Raw genomic sequence first — 12,500 nt, forward strand, 5'->3', positions numbered from 1 at the left:
TCCTGTGTTTGTTGTGTGTAGCTAAGATGGAGACGACCCTGCCATTGGACCTTGAGCCATGCAGTGAGTAAGAGAGAGCAAAACTGCCAGCAACTGTTTTTTCCCTGAGGCGAACAAAAGGGGAAAGAAAAGAGTGAGAGACAGAACTCTGGAACGCCGTATTTCCATGATAAGCACCTTTACAGCAGCACTGATTGGAGTGCTGATTGTGCTGCTCGCTCTGCTAAGGGAAATACTGTGAGTAATGAAGGTGCTAATTAGATCCCCCCTGTGGTGTCCCAGTCTCCTCGGGAAGGAAACATGCACCAAGACTGGGAGGCTTGCAGCGTGACACTCCACAAGTTGGTGGCTGTGTTTTGCGTGTGCTTGCGGGAGAGGGGAGCTTTTGAATGTTTCAATTTAAGATCGAGAGTTTGATTTTCTCTTCATGGTGGGTCCTGATGAGAGAAGCTCATCTCCATTTTCAGCTGGAACATCTGCTGCTGAGACCACAGAAGCAGAAGCCCACCACAGACAACCCAGATGTTCTTACAACAAGCTTACCACAGCTCTCAAAGAAGAAAAGCAGTGCAACTACTGCAGTGTACACACTCTTATTTATGTTAGGTAGAACCCCAATGGTATGAACAATTACGTAGGACAGGATGATAATCAAACAGCTTGAATTAAGGAACGTGCTACGTACTGCAGGATTTGGACGACAACAGCTTTGCATTAGTCAATATGAGATATAGCAAAAACACTACACGTGAGGTTTGAAGGACAAGGATGGGGCCGAGGGAGACCCCTAGATTTAGATTTTTAGAACCTGTGTTGAGGATGAAATGAAGCTGGAAATAGACAGAGGGGTGGTTTTTGTTTCGCTGTGGCTGTGCCCTGTCTGAATTGAATTCCCAGCCCAGAGCTCCTCAGACAGCCTACTGGGGGACGTGTAGGCCTTAAGCTGAGCAGCCACAGTCTGCTCTGGCTCTTTTGCTAGAGAAGATCAGAGAGTTGCCTGTAATGTTGTTTTGAGGTCCTTGTGGACTAGACCTGATATTTTGAGGGACTGGACTGATGGCAGCCATCTTCAGGCTGATGGAAACAGAGGCAGAAATGAGAGACGCATTAATGACATCAGCTATGAGGGGACAAACGGGAGCGAAGGCTCCCTTTAACAGGGTCGTAAACATTAAAGTCTAAGGGGCTGGTAGTAGCTCTGAATGAATGAGATAGGTTTCAATATAAAACACTCTTTCAAACATGTAAAAGGAAAGAAACAACTGTGCCACGGACCGGGAGCTGAAAGAAAGGTCTATCTTAAAGATTAGATCTGATGAGGCACTTAGGGGAGAGCTGTTTGCAGGTTGCTTATCCTAAATCTCCATTAGTGTATATTATTGTTGTCTAAGTGAAACTGACAGGGCAATTTCAAAAGAGTCTACCCTAATTATGTCCGTACATTTTCCACAGACTGCTTGTTTTTCTATATACAGTACAGCCCCATGGCATAGTGTGTTGCATCATGGCGTATAGGATTACAGTATATTTGTATAGTATGATCTCTACCCGCACAGCAGCCACCCTGTCCTCTCTGAACTCCTCCAGCGAACTTACTAATATGCTGTATTTGGAGTCAGTGTGCGAGCGCATTGACGTAGGCCCATACCGCAGCCTCTTTGCTCTGGCAGGCCAAATGGGAGATCCACTCCTGATCCAAGAGCACGTCTCCATGCGCCCCCACACCCCCCCCCCCCTCCCCCACTACACTCCCCCAAGACCAGCTCCGCTTCAGCCCTCATGTGCTTCCCACATCAAACCCTTAGCTGAGCTCTTGGAAGAGGATGAAATGACTCTGCAGACTGTGTGTGTGTGTGTGTGTGTGTGTGTGTGTGTGTGTGTGTGTGTGTGTGTGTGTGTGTGTGTGTGTGTGTGTGTGAAGAATATGCAGTGCGGATTTGGTTGCGTTGTGCCCGATGGAATAAGACTTAAGCATAGATACAGGAGGTGTGTGTGTATGTGTGAGGAGTATGCACTGCAGATTGGGTTATGTTGTGCCCGATGGAATAAGACACTCTTTAAGTTCCTCTTTGAGTTTATTTCTGTGTCTATGTTTCCATACATGTTCACTCTCTTATACTTTTCATCCTTCTCTATTTCTTCTTCTGTCTTGTTTCATGTTTTCTTCATCTATGTCAGTACTGCTTCATCTCTCTCCTCCACATAAATCTCTCTCTCTCTCTTTCTCTCTCTTTCTCTCTCTCTCTCTCTCTCCATCTCTCTCTCTTTCTCTCTCTCTCTCTCACTCTCTCTCTCTCTCTCTCTCTCTCTCTCTTTCTCTCTCTGACCTCTATTCAGTACAGATAATCAGATCATCAAACTCACGCGATGGACTATGCATGTTGCACATGTTCTTCAATTCTGTCACAAACAAAGCCCCCTAAGATTTCGGCAGGAGGAGACACACATGCAAACCCTCTTTCTCAATCACCCGCTGGGTATGTGTCTGTGTGTGTGTGTGTGTGTGTGTGTGTGTCCAGTAGTGGTCTGTAGCTGAATAAGTAAGAAGTTTATTTAGAGAGTGCCAGGAAGGGCACTACTGCTAAAAGGAAGCCCGTAAACCTCAGACGCCATTCAAATCAGATCCCAGTGTGTCCACAATGAGCAGGTCTGTGCTGCTGCAGGTCAACACAACAGTGGGATATGGTGGAGGAGGCGTGTGTGTGTGTGTGTGTGTGTGTGTATGTGTGTGTGTGAGTGCGCCCGCTTATGTGCATGACTGTGTGTATCTGAGAACATATGTGTGTTGCTTTTGTGCTGTATGTCATTGTGTGTGCGTGTGTATAGTGACTAGCTTGCATACTTTTCTGTTTATCTGTGTGTGTGTGTGTGTGTGTGTGTGTGTGTGTGTGTGTGTGTGTGTGTAACGGTGCAGCTGCTCGTTACCACAGCGGTAATCCATTCCGAGGTACAAATAAACACACTGGACAGCGCGGGGTACGAGCACACCGTTTATTCACACAGAAACACCACTAGCGGATTTCTCCGCGAGCAGGACGCCATCCGTAAGGATGAACACATCATACATACTGTGACTGAAGAGCCTTCCATTCATCGCGTGGCAGGCGGTGTACGGAGCTGTACGGTGGCGTGTGGACGTCGGTCTGCAGGACTGGGGGAACCACCCGAGTGAAAGTCGGGAGGGACCTTTGAACTGTGGGTACGGAACGTCAGACGGGACATGCCAAGTGGGTGTGATAAAAGGGGTTGTGATGGTGTCAGATCATTGGTAATTAGTTAGGGTATAAAGAAATTATATTAAATTATTGTCTTTGGGTAAACCCGTGGGCATTGCTCTAGAGAAGCTATGGAGTGATATTTAGGTTGACTATGTGAAGTGCTAATGATGATTGATTATTGTGATGTGTGTATTGGTTTAGGCCGGGGTAATAAAAAACAGTCAGAGGGGAACAACTTTGACATGACAGGTAAATTGTTAGATTGGAGAGCGGCAGGGTGAAGTTGACTCACGATTTTGGAGAGTGACTTTGCTAGTTTGCCGCTGAATTGGTTCTTGGATTTAGTTATTGACTATTATTGTTTTGAGTTTTTGTTTCTTTGCGTTTTGTTGTCTCCATTCTGGCATGTTTGCCGGCTACCACTGGACAATAAACAGTTGCCATTTTCTAAACAACGTCTGAGACACTGCCTCCACTTCCTTGTACATTGCCGCGAGGCCGGCCATCCTACAGTGTGAGTAGTACGAGGTAGTGCGTGAGTGGGTGTGTGTGTCTTCTGTATTATTCATCAGGGTTGGGGATGCTGCAGTGCTGTGAATGGGAACTCAGTCAGTCACAGCGGTGCCGTTATTATCCTCATCACCTGTTGGGCTTTATGAATCATTTAAGCCACTCACATCTACTCAGCCTCACCCGGGACAGCCAACTTAAAACTCCATAGACATATCTCTAACTGACTGACTGAGAGTGTGCCTGTGTGAGTGAGAAATTGTGTGTTTGTATGAATAATCAAAAGAGAAAGAGAGAAAGAGTGTTCATGGTCAATTTGACTGTGTATCCTACGTCCCAGACAACGCTTTTTGTTTCATAAGTTTGAGCTTTTAACTCGTCTGAAGTCAGAGTCAGATTATCCAAGTTCACTTTGAACTTCCGGTGGGGCGGGTGAGAGGACATTGATCAATGGAGGAAACCCTATTAACACACACACACACACACACACACACACACACACACACACACACACACACACACACACACAGCATGGATGCTCCTTATTTCCTGCAGGGTTTCTCGCTTATCAGATGAGCTTCCACAGAAAGCATGCAAAGCTGCTTCTGTACCTCCCTCAGGGGAATCTCTCCCCACTGGAAAGTTCTGTTCAGGGGGGAAACATGCTCCTCATCATAGCCATGTATCCTGATTAGAGCTCTTTGTGTTGACTAATAGGAACTCATCTGTCCTTAACAAATACATGTTAGATAAGCAAATACATACACAAAGAGACTTCACAAGGGTCCATTTAAGGCCCCAGAGAGAGCTGAGGCTGCACATTGTGTTCTCAGTGGTGTCATGAGGGCAGTCCCTGAGGCGCTAACATCTGTTCAATCGCAAGATGATTCAATAGAGTCACATTCCGATGCCGCACAACAGCATTGCGTTCATACCCAAACCCAATGATTCAATGATGTTGAATCCCAGAAATCTGTTAGCTACCTGGAGGAAGCGCATGATGCATCCGGAAAGGAATCCCAACAGGGAATCGCTTTGGGAGGGGCTGGCGCCAATACTAATCATTTAGAATCCACACCAAGGGCAGCTTCGGAGTTGCGTACATCCAGTTTGGACTTCTGAAGCGGTTCACATGGTGTGGTTCCGTGTCTGATGTGGGGAGAGGGTGTCTGGGGATAAAAACAGGGAAGACTGCTCTGTGGTTGCGTCGCAGCGGCCACTGTGGGAACCTCTTTCCCATCTCCAAACAGGAAGTGGAACTGGAATGTGTCCCTGGGCCCCCTAAAGACCACCACACAAAACCCCAGTACAGTGCCCCCCCCCCCCCCCCCACACACACACACATCTAGGCACATAAAAGCATATATGCTTGCATACACACACACACACACACACACACAAACTGCCACAGGGTGACACTCACAAACAGATGTACACACACACATACTAGAACATACACCATACACACACACACACACACTGAAAGAAAATCATTGAAACTGACCTCCAGATGACTTTGGTGTCTGCATACTGCTGGTTTGTCAAGATGTTGTTTCTCTGCATTGCCTCAACAACATCTTTTGTTCATTCAGAGTTGCTCACATAAAGATTCCACTTGTTTGCGGACTGAAAACAATGTAGACCAGGCAAGAGCAGACATATGACGCCTGCATGTATTTGACTGGATTTGTATGCTTGTGTGTGTGTGTGTGTGTGGGTGTGTGTGTGTGTGTGTCTGTCTGTGGTTGTGCATCTGTCTGTAAGTGTTGGAATGCCTGATGTTGTCTGAGTGAGCTCTCCTCATTTTGAAAGACTCTGAGTACATTGTATGTATGTTGATGTTGAAAGGACTATGAATGTAATGTGTAGTTATGTTTTCGCTTAATGACACATTCCTAAGATGTCTGTCTGAATGCTGACAAAAATGCAGCACTTTCCATTCCACTCTCTTTCTCTCTTTTCATGCCATGACGGCTTCCGCACCACCAGTGCAATGTGTGTGTGTGTTTGTGTGTGTGTGTGTGTGTGTGTGTGTGTGTGTGTGTGTGTGTGTGTGTGTGTGATTCAGTCCTAACTGGAAAATAAATGTAAGCACAGTCACGGGACTTTATTAAGGAGCTGGAATAGCAGCAGGAGCATACTCAGGCTTGCAGTTAATCATGCGCCGCCTCCCCCTTTGCCTCAATCAATAGGCGTCTAAAGCCTTGTTAGCCACCACGATGCCTACAACAACATCATACACATGAATGCATGCACACAAACAGACACACACACACACAAGCAAAATTACACACACACACGCTCACAAACACACATGCATACATACATACATACATACATACTGTACATACACTTAAATGTGCACGTCAACATTGTGTGGTGCGACGAGAGAGTGCTAGCTGCATATAACAAGCCCACACCTACGTTTCTGTGAAACACACAGTCACATACAGTGCATCAATACTGTACCACACAGAGATTACATCCACTTGTAAAGACTCAAAACAATAAGTTGTACTCATTTATTTATTTGGAATCGTTTGAAGGTATCAGTTTTAATTTACCACTGGACACAGAACCGCTGGAAAAGGAGAGGCATAGTTTATACTTTATATAATATATCATTTTGCTTATTACGCTTTGGTTGGCAGGGGGTGGAGTGGTATCCCAGCAATCTGGGCACTTTTGGTACATCTCATTTCATTACGATCAGGAGCTAAACCTGTTAGCTGCAATCACCCACAAGGGAAGCTAACAAGGCAAGATGCAGAACAATATATAATATCTTTTTGTGAGGTTTAACCCTAAAGTGAATAAATATATCTGGAACAGTAATCTTCTGAATGAGCTACTAAGCTCGGTCCCTGTAGTCTGTGATTCGGAATGAAGCTTTATCTCATGAGTAATGCAAGACTGTGATTAATGCACTGGCACAATGTGAAAACAAGCATTCCATCCTAATCTGTAGTGGGGTGATGCTTAATGCAACCATTGTATACATTTAAGGACCCTATTCAAAGGGAATGCGAGAAATTGTATTGCACATTTCACCAAAAGAGATATTTTTAGGATTCTGTTACTGTTAGTATTACCAGGCAAAGACAACCATACCTACTGTGTTGCTAGTATGGCTCTTTTCAAAGATGGTCACTCTAGCCAAAATGCACACAGGTACACTGGACCATTTGTAAATTAGTGGCACTGTTGTCCTTACAGCTCAATAACTCAGAGATATTTTTAGGATTCTGTTACTGTTAGGCAAAGACAACCATACCTACTGTGTTGCTAGTATGGCTCTTTTCAAAGATGGTCACTCTAGCCAAAATGCACACAGGTACACTGGACCATTTGTGAATTAGTGGCACTGTTGTCCTTACAGCTCAATAACTCAGAGATATTTTTAGGATTCTGTTACTGTTAGGCAAAGACAACCATACCTACTGTGTTGCTAGTATGGCTCTTTTCAAAGATGGTCACTCTAGCCAAAATGCACACAGGTACACTGGACCATTTGTAAATTAGTGGCACTGTTGTCCTTACAGCTCAATAACTCAGAGGACCACCCCAGTGTATTCAGGGCACATTTCAGGCATAGCACTATAATGTATCAGAACTGACAGCTGATGTGTGTGAATTAGAATACACTATTTTTTTTTCATTCTGCAGAGCTCCCTATCCAAATTGTCAGATTGGATTTACGACAGCAAACAAAAATTGAATCAGTGGTAAATAAATATTGGAGCATTAATGTGACCTACATTAATCACTACTGAAAAAGTGGAATTGGCAGGGAAAGCCATGTGAGGAGGAGTGGCATGGCGTGTTAATCTAAACCAGCAGACGGCGAGAAGAAAACCACGGAGAACATCTAACACCAGGGCGAGATCAAGAAGCCATAGCAGGATGAATTATTAGAGAGTAAATACGAATGTGGGAAACAAGCAGGTGTTGTGTGTTGGCTGCAGCCAACTAGCCTCTGCTAGCATCCTTCCGGTTTGATTGCCATTGAACATTTCTTTTTTGACAAACATAATATCAGGAAGGATTAAAGAGTAATATTAGGTTTACATTTACTTATTTCAAAGCATTCACATACTGTATTTGCATGGAATGGTGACTACTATTCAGTTGGTAAGAAAACTACATATCAACTATGCCAAATGTATGGAGAGAAAAATGTCTCAAAATGATGACTATATATATACTGTTTGTGCATTTGTCGTGAAACATCATTTGTAAATCTGTAACTCTGCGTGTCACGTGTTGGATCTACATTTGTGTCCCAACACACACATTCATCGAAGCTTTCACTGACATTCTTTTCGCCTCTTCGCGATCCACACACAAATAGGTCCATACAAATCAACCCTAGGGATTATGCCTTCTGCATTTCCAGTGTTACAATACACTATGGGACCCCATCTCCCAAAATCTTACACTCAAAATGCACAATGTCAGTGTAATGTTTTACACTATAGCAGTGTTAAACTTCAAAATATCCTGACAAAAACATAACCACACTTTTGAGACTGAACACAGGAGCTTTTCCCCAACAGACCAAATCTATAGTCCTTTTTCTACAGAGGTCCCGTGAAAATACCGTTAAGAAGACTCCTCATTATGCCGCCTTGGCTTGTTTACACTAAACCAAACCGAGGCGGCATAATGACGCCCCAGCGTTCTGTGACATTTAGCATAGCATTGCTATAGATTGCCGCTTGAAGTCGGTGCTCCGATAAACATTTTCACCTACCTATAATAAAGAAGTTGACACGCTGACATATGCAACTTTCAGAGAGAGAGAACATGAGAGAGGGATGGGGAGCGGGGAAAAGAATAATTAGTACATTAGTACTTCTCTGAGACAGCACGTAAGTGAAATAGACTAGCTAGTACCATCAGCAGCAGCATCTTCACTCTACCCGCTATACTAATAGAACACAACATTCTCTCTCTGCAAATGGTTTCCAGACTGTTTTTTTCTTTACACTGATTTAATTACTGCTCATAATTCAGCAGAAGCAGGCCGGGGAGACAGCTTCATTTAACCGCGGTGACAGGACAGCAAAAGAATGATGAGAAAAGGTGGAGCGTGCTGCTCTCTCTAACTGCTGGGACTAAAAGGCAGCAATTTCCCTCTACCTGCTCGCAATTACATCGTCTCCTTTCTGTGCTACTTCTTTCCATCGCCCATGTGCTCTGTCATCCCCTTTCTTTTTTCTGCCCTCCTGCTCATCCGTCTCTCTTTCCCTGTCCGGTGTATTTTGTGCACAGTCTCTGTTGCCCACACGGGCCCCCAGTGCTGGCACCTGCCCTGGCGATGGGGTTCTGGTGCCAGTCAGAAGCTTCTCTCACTTATCCTGTTATTAACACATTCACCCGTCCCTTCATTCCTATTCACTTGTTTTTTTTTTTTACTTAACATTTCTCATAACCGTAATTTGTTTTTCTTCCTTTTTTTTCTTCCTCTGTTTCATTCTGTATGCCTTTCTTTCTCTTACTCTCCTTTTTCTCTTTCTCTTTCCATACCCTCCAGTGTGCCAAGTTCCTGGTGCATACATACCCAGCCCAAAGGAGGTACACTGCATCCCCTCGCCAAAAACCCAATCGCAATTCAATTACTGTTTTCCACCCATCTGCTAAATGAATACGAGAGAAAAAAAATTGAATCCCACAGCCCTTATGCGGGGACTAAAATTCTCATGAATTATTCCCCCTATTCAGCTATTATGATCGGAAATTGTGTTGTTTTGTCATTCATTATTCCACCGCTGCCTCTCGAACCATTTCTTATGCAAAGCTGCAGTTTTTATTTGTGTTTGCTGTTAGTTATTGACTTAGAAACTCCATTTGCCTCCCACATGTTATTCACTGTAATATTACTCCCTGTTATTTAAATTAGACGATGAAAAAAAAGGATGCAGGCGCAGTCGTACAGGCTGTGTTAAAAATTCAGGCACGTATAAGATGGACAGATTTATAATGTGTTTTTGAATGGGACAAAAACCAAGTGGACAGACCCCTCTAATTTAATTGTATTTAAATTGAGGGTCTGAAGCCATAGTAATTCCAGGTAAAATGTCAGAGCAGAATACTGGACTGGTCATTCAGGTGTCCATTGAAAATGGTGTGTGTGTGTGTGAGTGTGTGAATGTGTGCATCTGTGTTTGGATGCCATGGATTTGGTGTCAGACTAACATTAGTTTTGTGTGCATAACGTGGGAGGGAGGGCATTGTGTGTGTCTGTGTGTCCATATGTGTGTACATTGGACATTTGTGTGTGGGTTTAAAGACGTTTCGCTTGTGTTATGGAAACACACCACTTGAGGTCAGTGTCAGACCTCTTAGAGAAGCACAGAACAGAAAGCGGAGACAGAGAAGAAAAGCGAATACGAAAAACAGAAGGGCAGAGGAAGAATTGACAGAAAAACATAGATCATGTGATGCAAGATGAAATGAGACAGGAGAGAGTACCGGAGAAGGAAGGAGAGGAGATGAGATAAAGGGATGTGGGAGAAGGTAAGAGCAAAGGGATAGGGAGACCAGAGGGGATCAGGATAGTAAAAGATGAGTAAGAAATTAGTAAGAAGTCAGAAGACAGTGGTAGAGGAGAGTAAGAAAAGAGTAAGGAAATACAATACATTACATACATTTTACATACAAAATGTGGAGAAATGCATTACAGTCATAAAGTATACTTGTACACTTGAATTTTGATTGAATTCCAGAGTGTGCTTGTGTATGTGTGTGTGTGTGTGTGTGTGTATGTGTGTGTGTTTGTGTGTGCGCGTCTCTTTGGGTATTTTACTCCTACACCATTCCTTTCCTAAGGGAGAGCAGCAGTTGACCAGATATAGCTGTCTGTGATGAATGGCGGAATTGTGTGTGTTTTGCCAGCTGCAGTTAAGACTGACCCATTTTTCTCTGATCAGTGAAATCAGGAGAGCTGCCTTCTGAGAACTTCATAGGAGGGAGGGAGAGAGAGAATGCTCTCAAGGGGCGAAAGCAGAACAGAATGACACGAAAGAGGAGAGGCGCAGCGGGCAGAGGAGGCTGTTAATCTATCACACGCCACTTCTCCTTTCCGCTGCACTCAGCCAAGGAGTGGCTGCGGACACAGGACAGGAGAAGTGGCTCGATTAGATTGACTCTCAGAAATCAGATTTTCAAAGCGAGGACACAGACGCATGTGTACGGCCCCAGCTGCGAGGTGTCGTGTTAGCGGGGCGGCCCCATCAGGCCAGCCTCACACAGTGCCTCTCGCAGCTCTGGTGGCTGAGAAAAGATGTGTGTGCCTGTGTGTTACACGTGTTATTTGGGATCGCAGCCAACATTTCTTTATTTTCTCTGTTTCATTTGTAAGGTTTTGTGTGTACCACCAGTCCGAAACAATCTACAAGTACAGAGTTAGTTGCCCCTTCCTGCTCACTTCTCCGTCATCACACATCACAGATGTCATGCAAGCGCTAACTGGGGACACATTAAGATCAGACCAAATCAGGGCCGGTTCAGTCCCATTATGACATGCCATCAGGAAGTGATCACGTGTGTGTGTGTGTGTGTGTGTGTGTGTGTGTGTGTGTGTGTGTGTTTGTGTGTGTGTCCAGTCTGTGAGAATCGCTGACCCTGTGACCTGGTGTAGTTCGTGACCCAGTGCGTTACGGGGTAGTGGTGGTGGTGGGTTGGGGGGGTTGGGAGGGGGTTGGTGATCTGCAGCTGGAAGCCCTGGGGGGCCCTCTGTGATCAAAAGGCAGCGTGCAGCCGCAGCGCCTCGTTAACCTGCTCAAGTGTAACACCTGCCTGGGGGTGGGTGGGTATTACAGGCTGGGAGCTGCACGGCAGGCGGCGGGAAGTGATGTGGTTGGTCGGGGGTGCTCGGGGGGTGGGTGTGGCTGGGCCGAGACGGTGCTGCCAGGTGAGCAGGGCTTTATCTGATGTGTGCAAATGACTGCAGAGCCATCAGTGTGAAGTGGTGCGAGAACACACACGTGTGTGTGTGTGCCTAGGTTGAAATGCACATCCCTGTATATAAAAAAATTCCGAGTACAAAAGTCAAAAGTAAACACACACATATTCCTTTAGGTGTCAGTGTTTGCTTAAAACATTCAGGCAAATGGAAAATGTCCATGAGAGATTCCTTTTCCCACTTTAATTGAATTAACAAGTTGTGTGTAGGTCTATATGTGTGTCTGTGTATGTGTATGTGAGTGTATAAGTTTGTGGAAGTGTGTGTGCCTGTGTGCGTCTGTCAGAGATACAGTAATCTCCTTGAACACTGTGGGATCTTTGTGTGAGAGCCGGCTGGCATGAGGCAGATGATTTGCTGTCTTTTCTGCCTGATAAAGCTGAGGGGAAAGAGGTCAGCCAGACCTGCAGAGAATGATCCCTCACATCCACTCACGAGCAGCGAGGCCTGACATTCATCTTAATGAGTAGCATGGGTTTCAAGTGGAATTATTTGTGCTGAGAATACTCCCATCACTCACCTCACCTTACCTACTGGATCTAAATCTATCCATCTACCTGTCACTCTCGATGTCTCATTCTCTCTTTTCATCTGTCCCTATCTCTCTCTCTCTCTCTCTCTCTCTCTCTCTCTCTGTCTCTCTCTTCCTCCCTCTCTGCAGAGCTCCAGAGAGGAGCGTGAGCGGTCCCGTCTGGACTCCATGGTTCTGTTGATCATGAAGCTGGACCAGTTGGATCAGGAGATTGAGAGCGCTCTGTGCAGCACCTCCTCCATGGTCAGCACCCCCACACTCAGGAGGAAAGGCA

At 45.0% G+C, this 12,500-nt stretch overlaps 1 protein-coding gene across 1 annotated transcript in view; it reads left to right on the forward strand.

Annotated features, from left to right (window-relative positions):
* Positions 1-12,500, forward strand: part of LOC116218500 — a 42,810-nt gene that overhangs the window by 9,046 nt on the left and 21,264 nt on the right. The window contains exon 3 of the mRNA XM_031560425.2: positions 12,356-12,500. This exon is cut by the window's right edge and continues 5 nt beyond it. Coding sequence (XP_031416285.1) covers positions 12,356-12,500 — 145 coding nt within the window. The remainder of the gene's footprint in view (positions 1-12,355) is intronic.

The sequence above is a fragment of the Clupea harengus genome, chromosome 22 (assembly GCF_900700415.2).
Source record: "Clupea harengus chromosome 22, Ch_v2.0.2, whole genome shotgun sequence".
Classification (NCBI taxonomy): Eukaryota; Metazoa; Chordata; class Actinopteri; order Clupeiformes; family Clupeidae; genus Clupea; species Clupea harengus.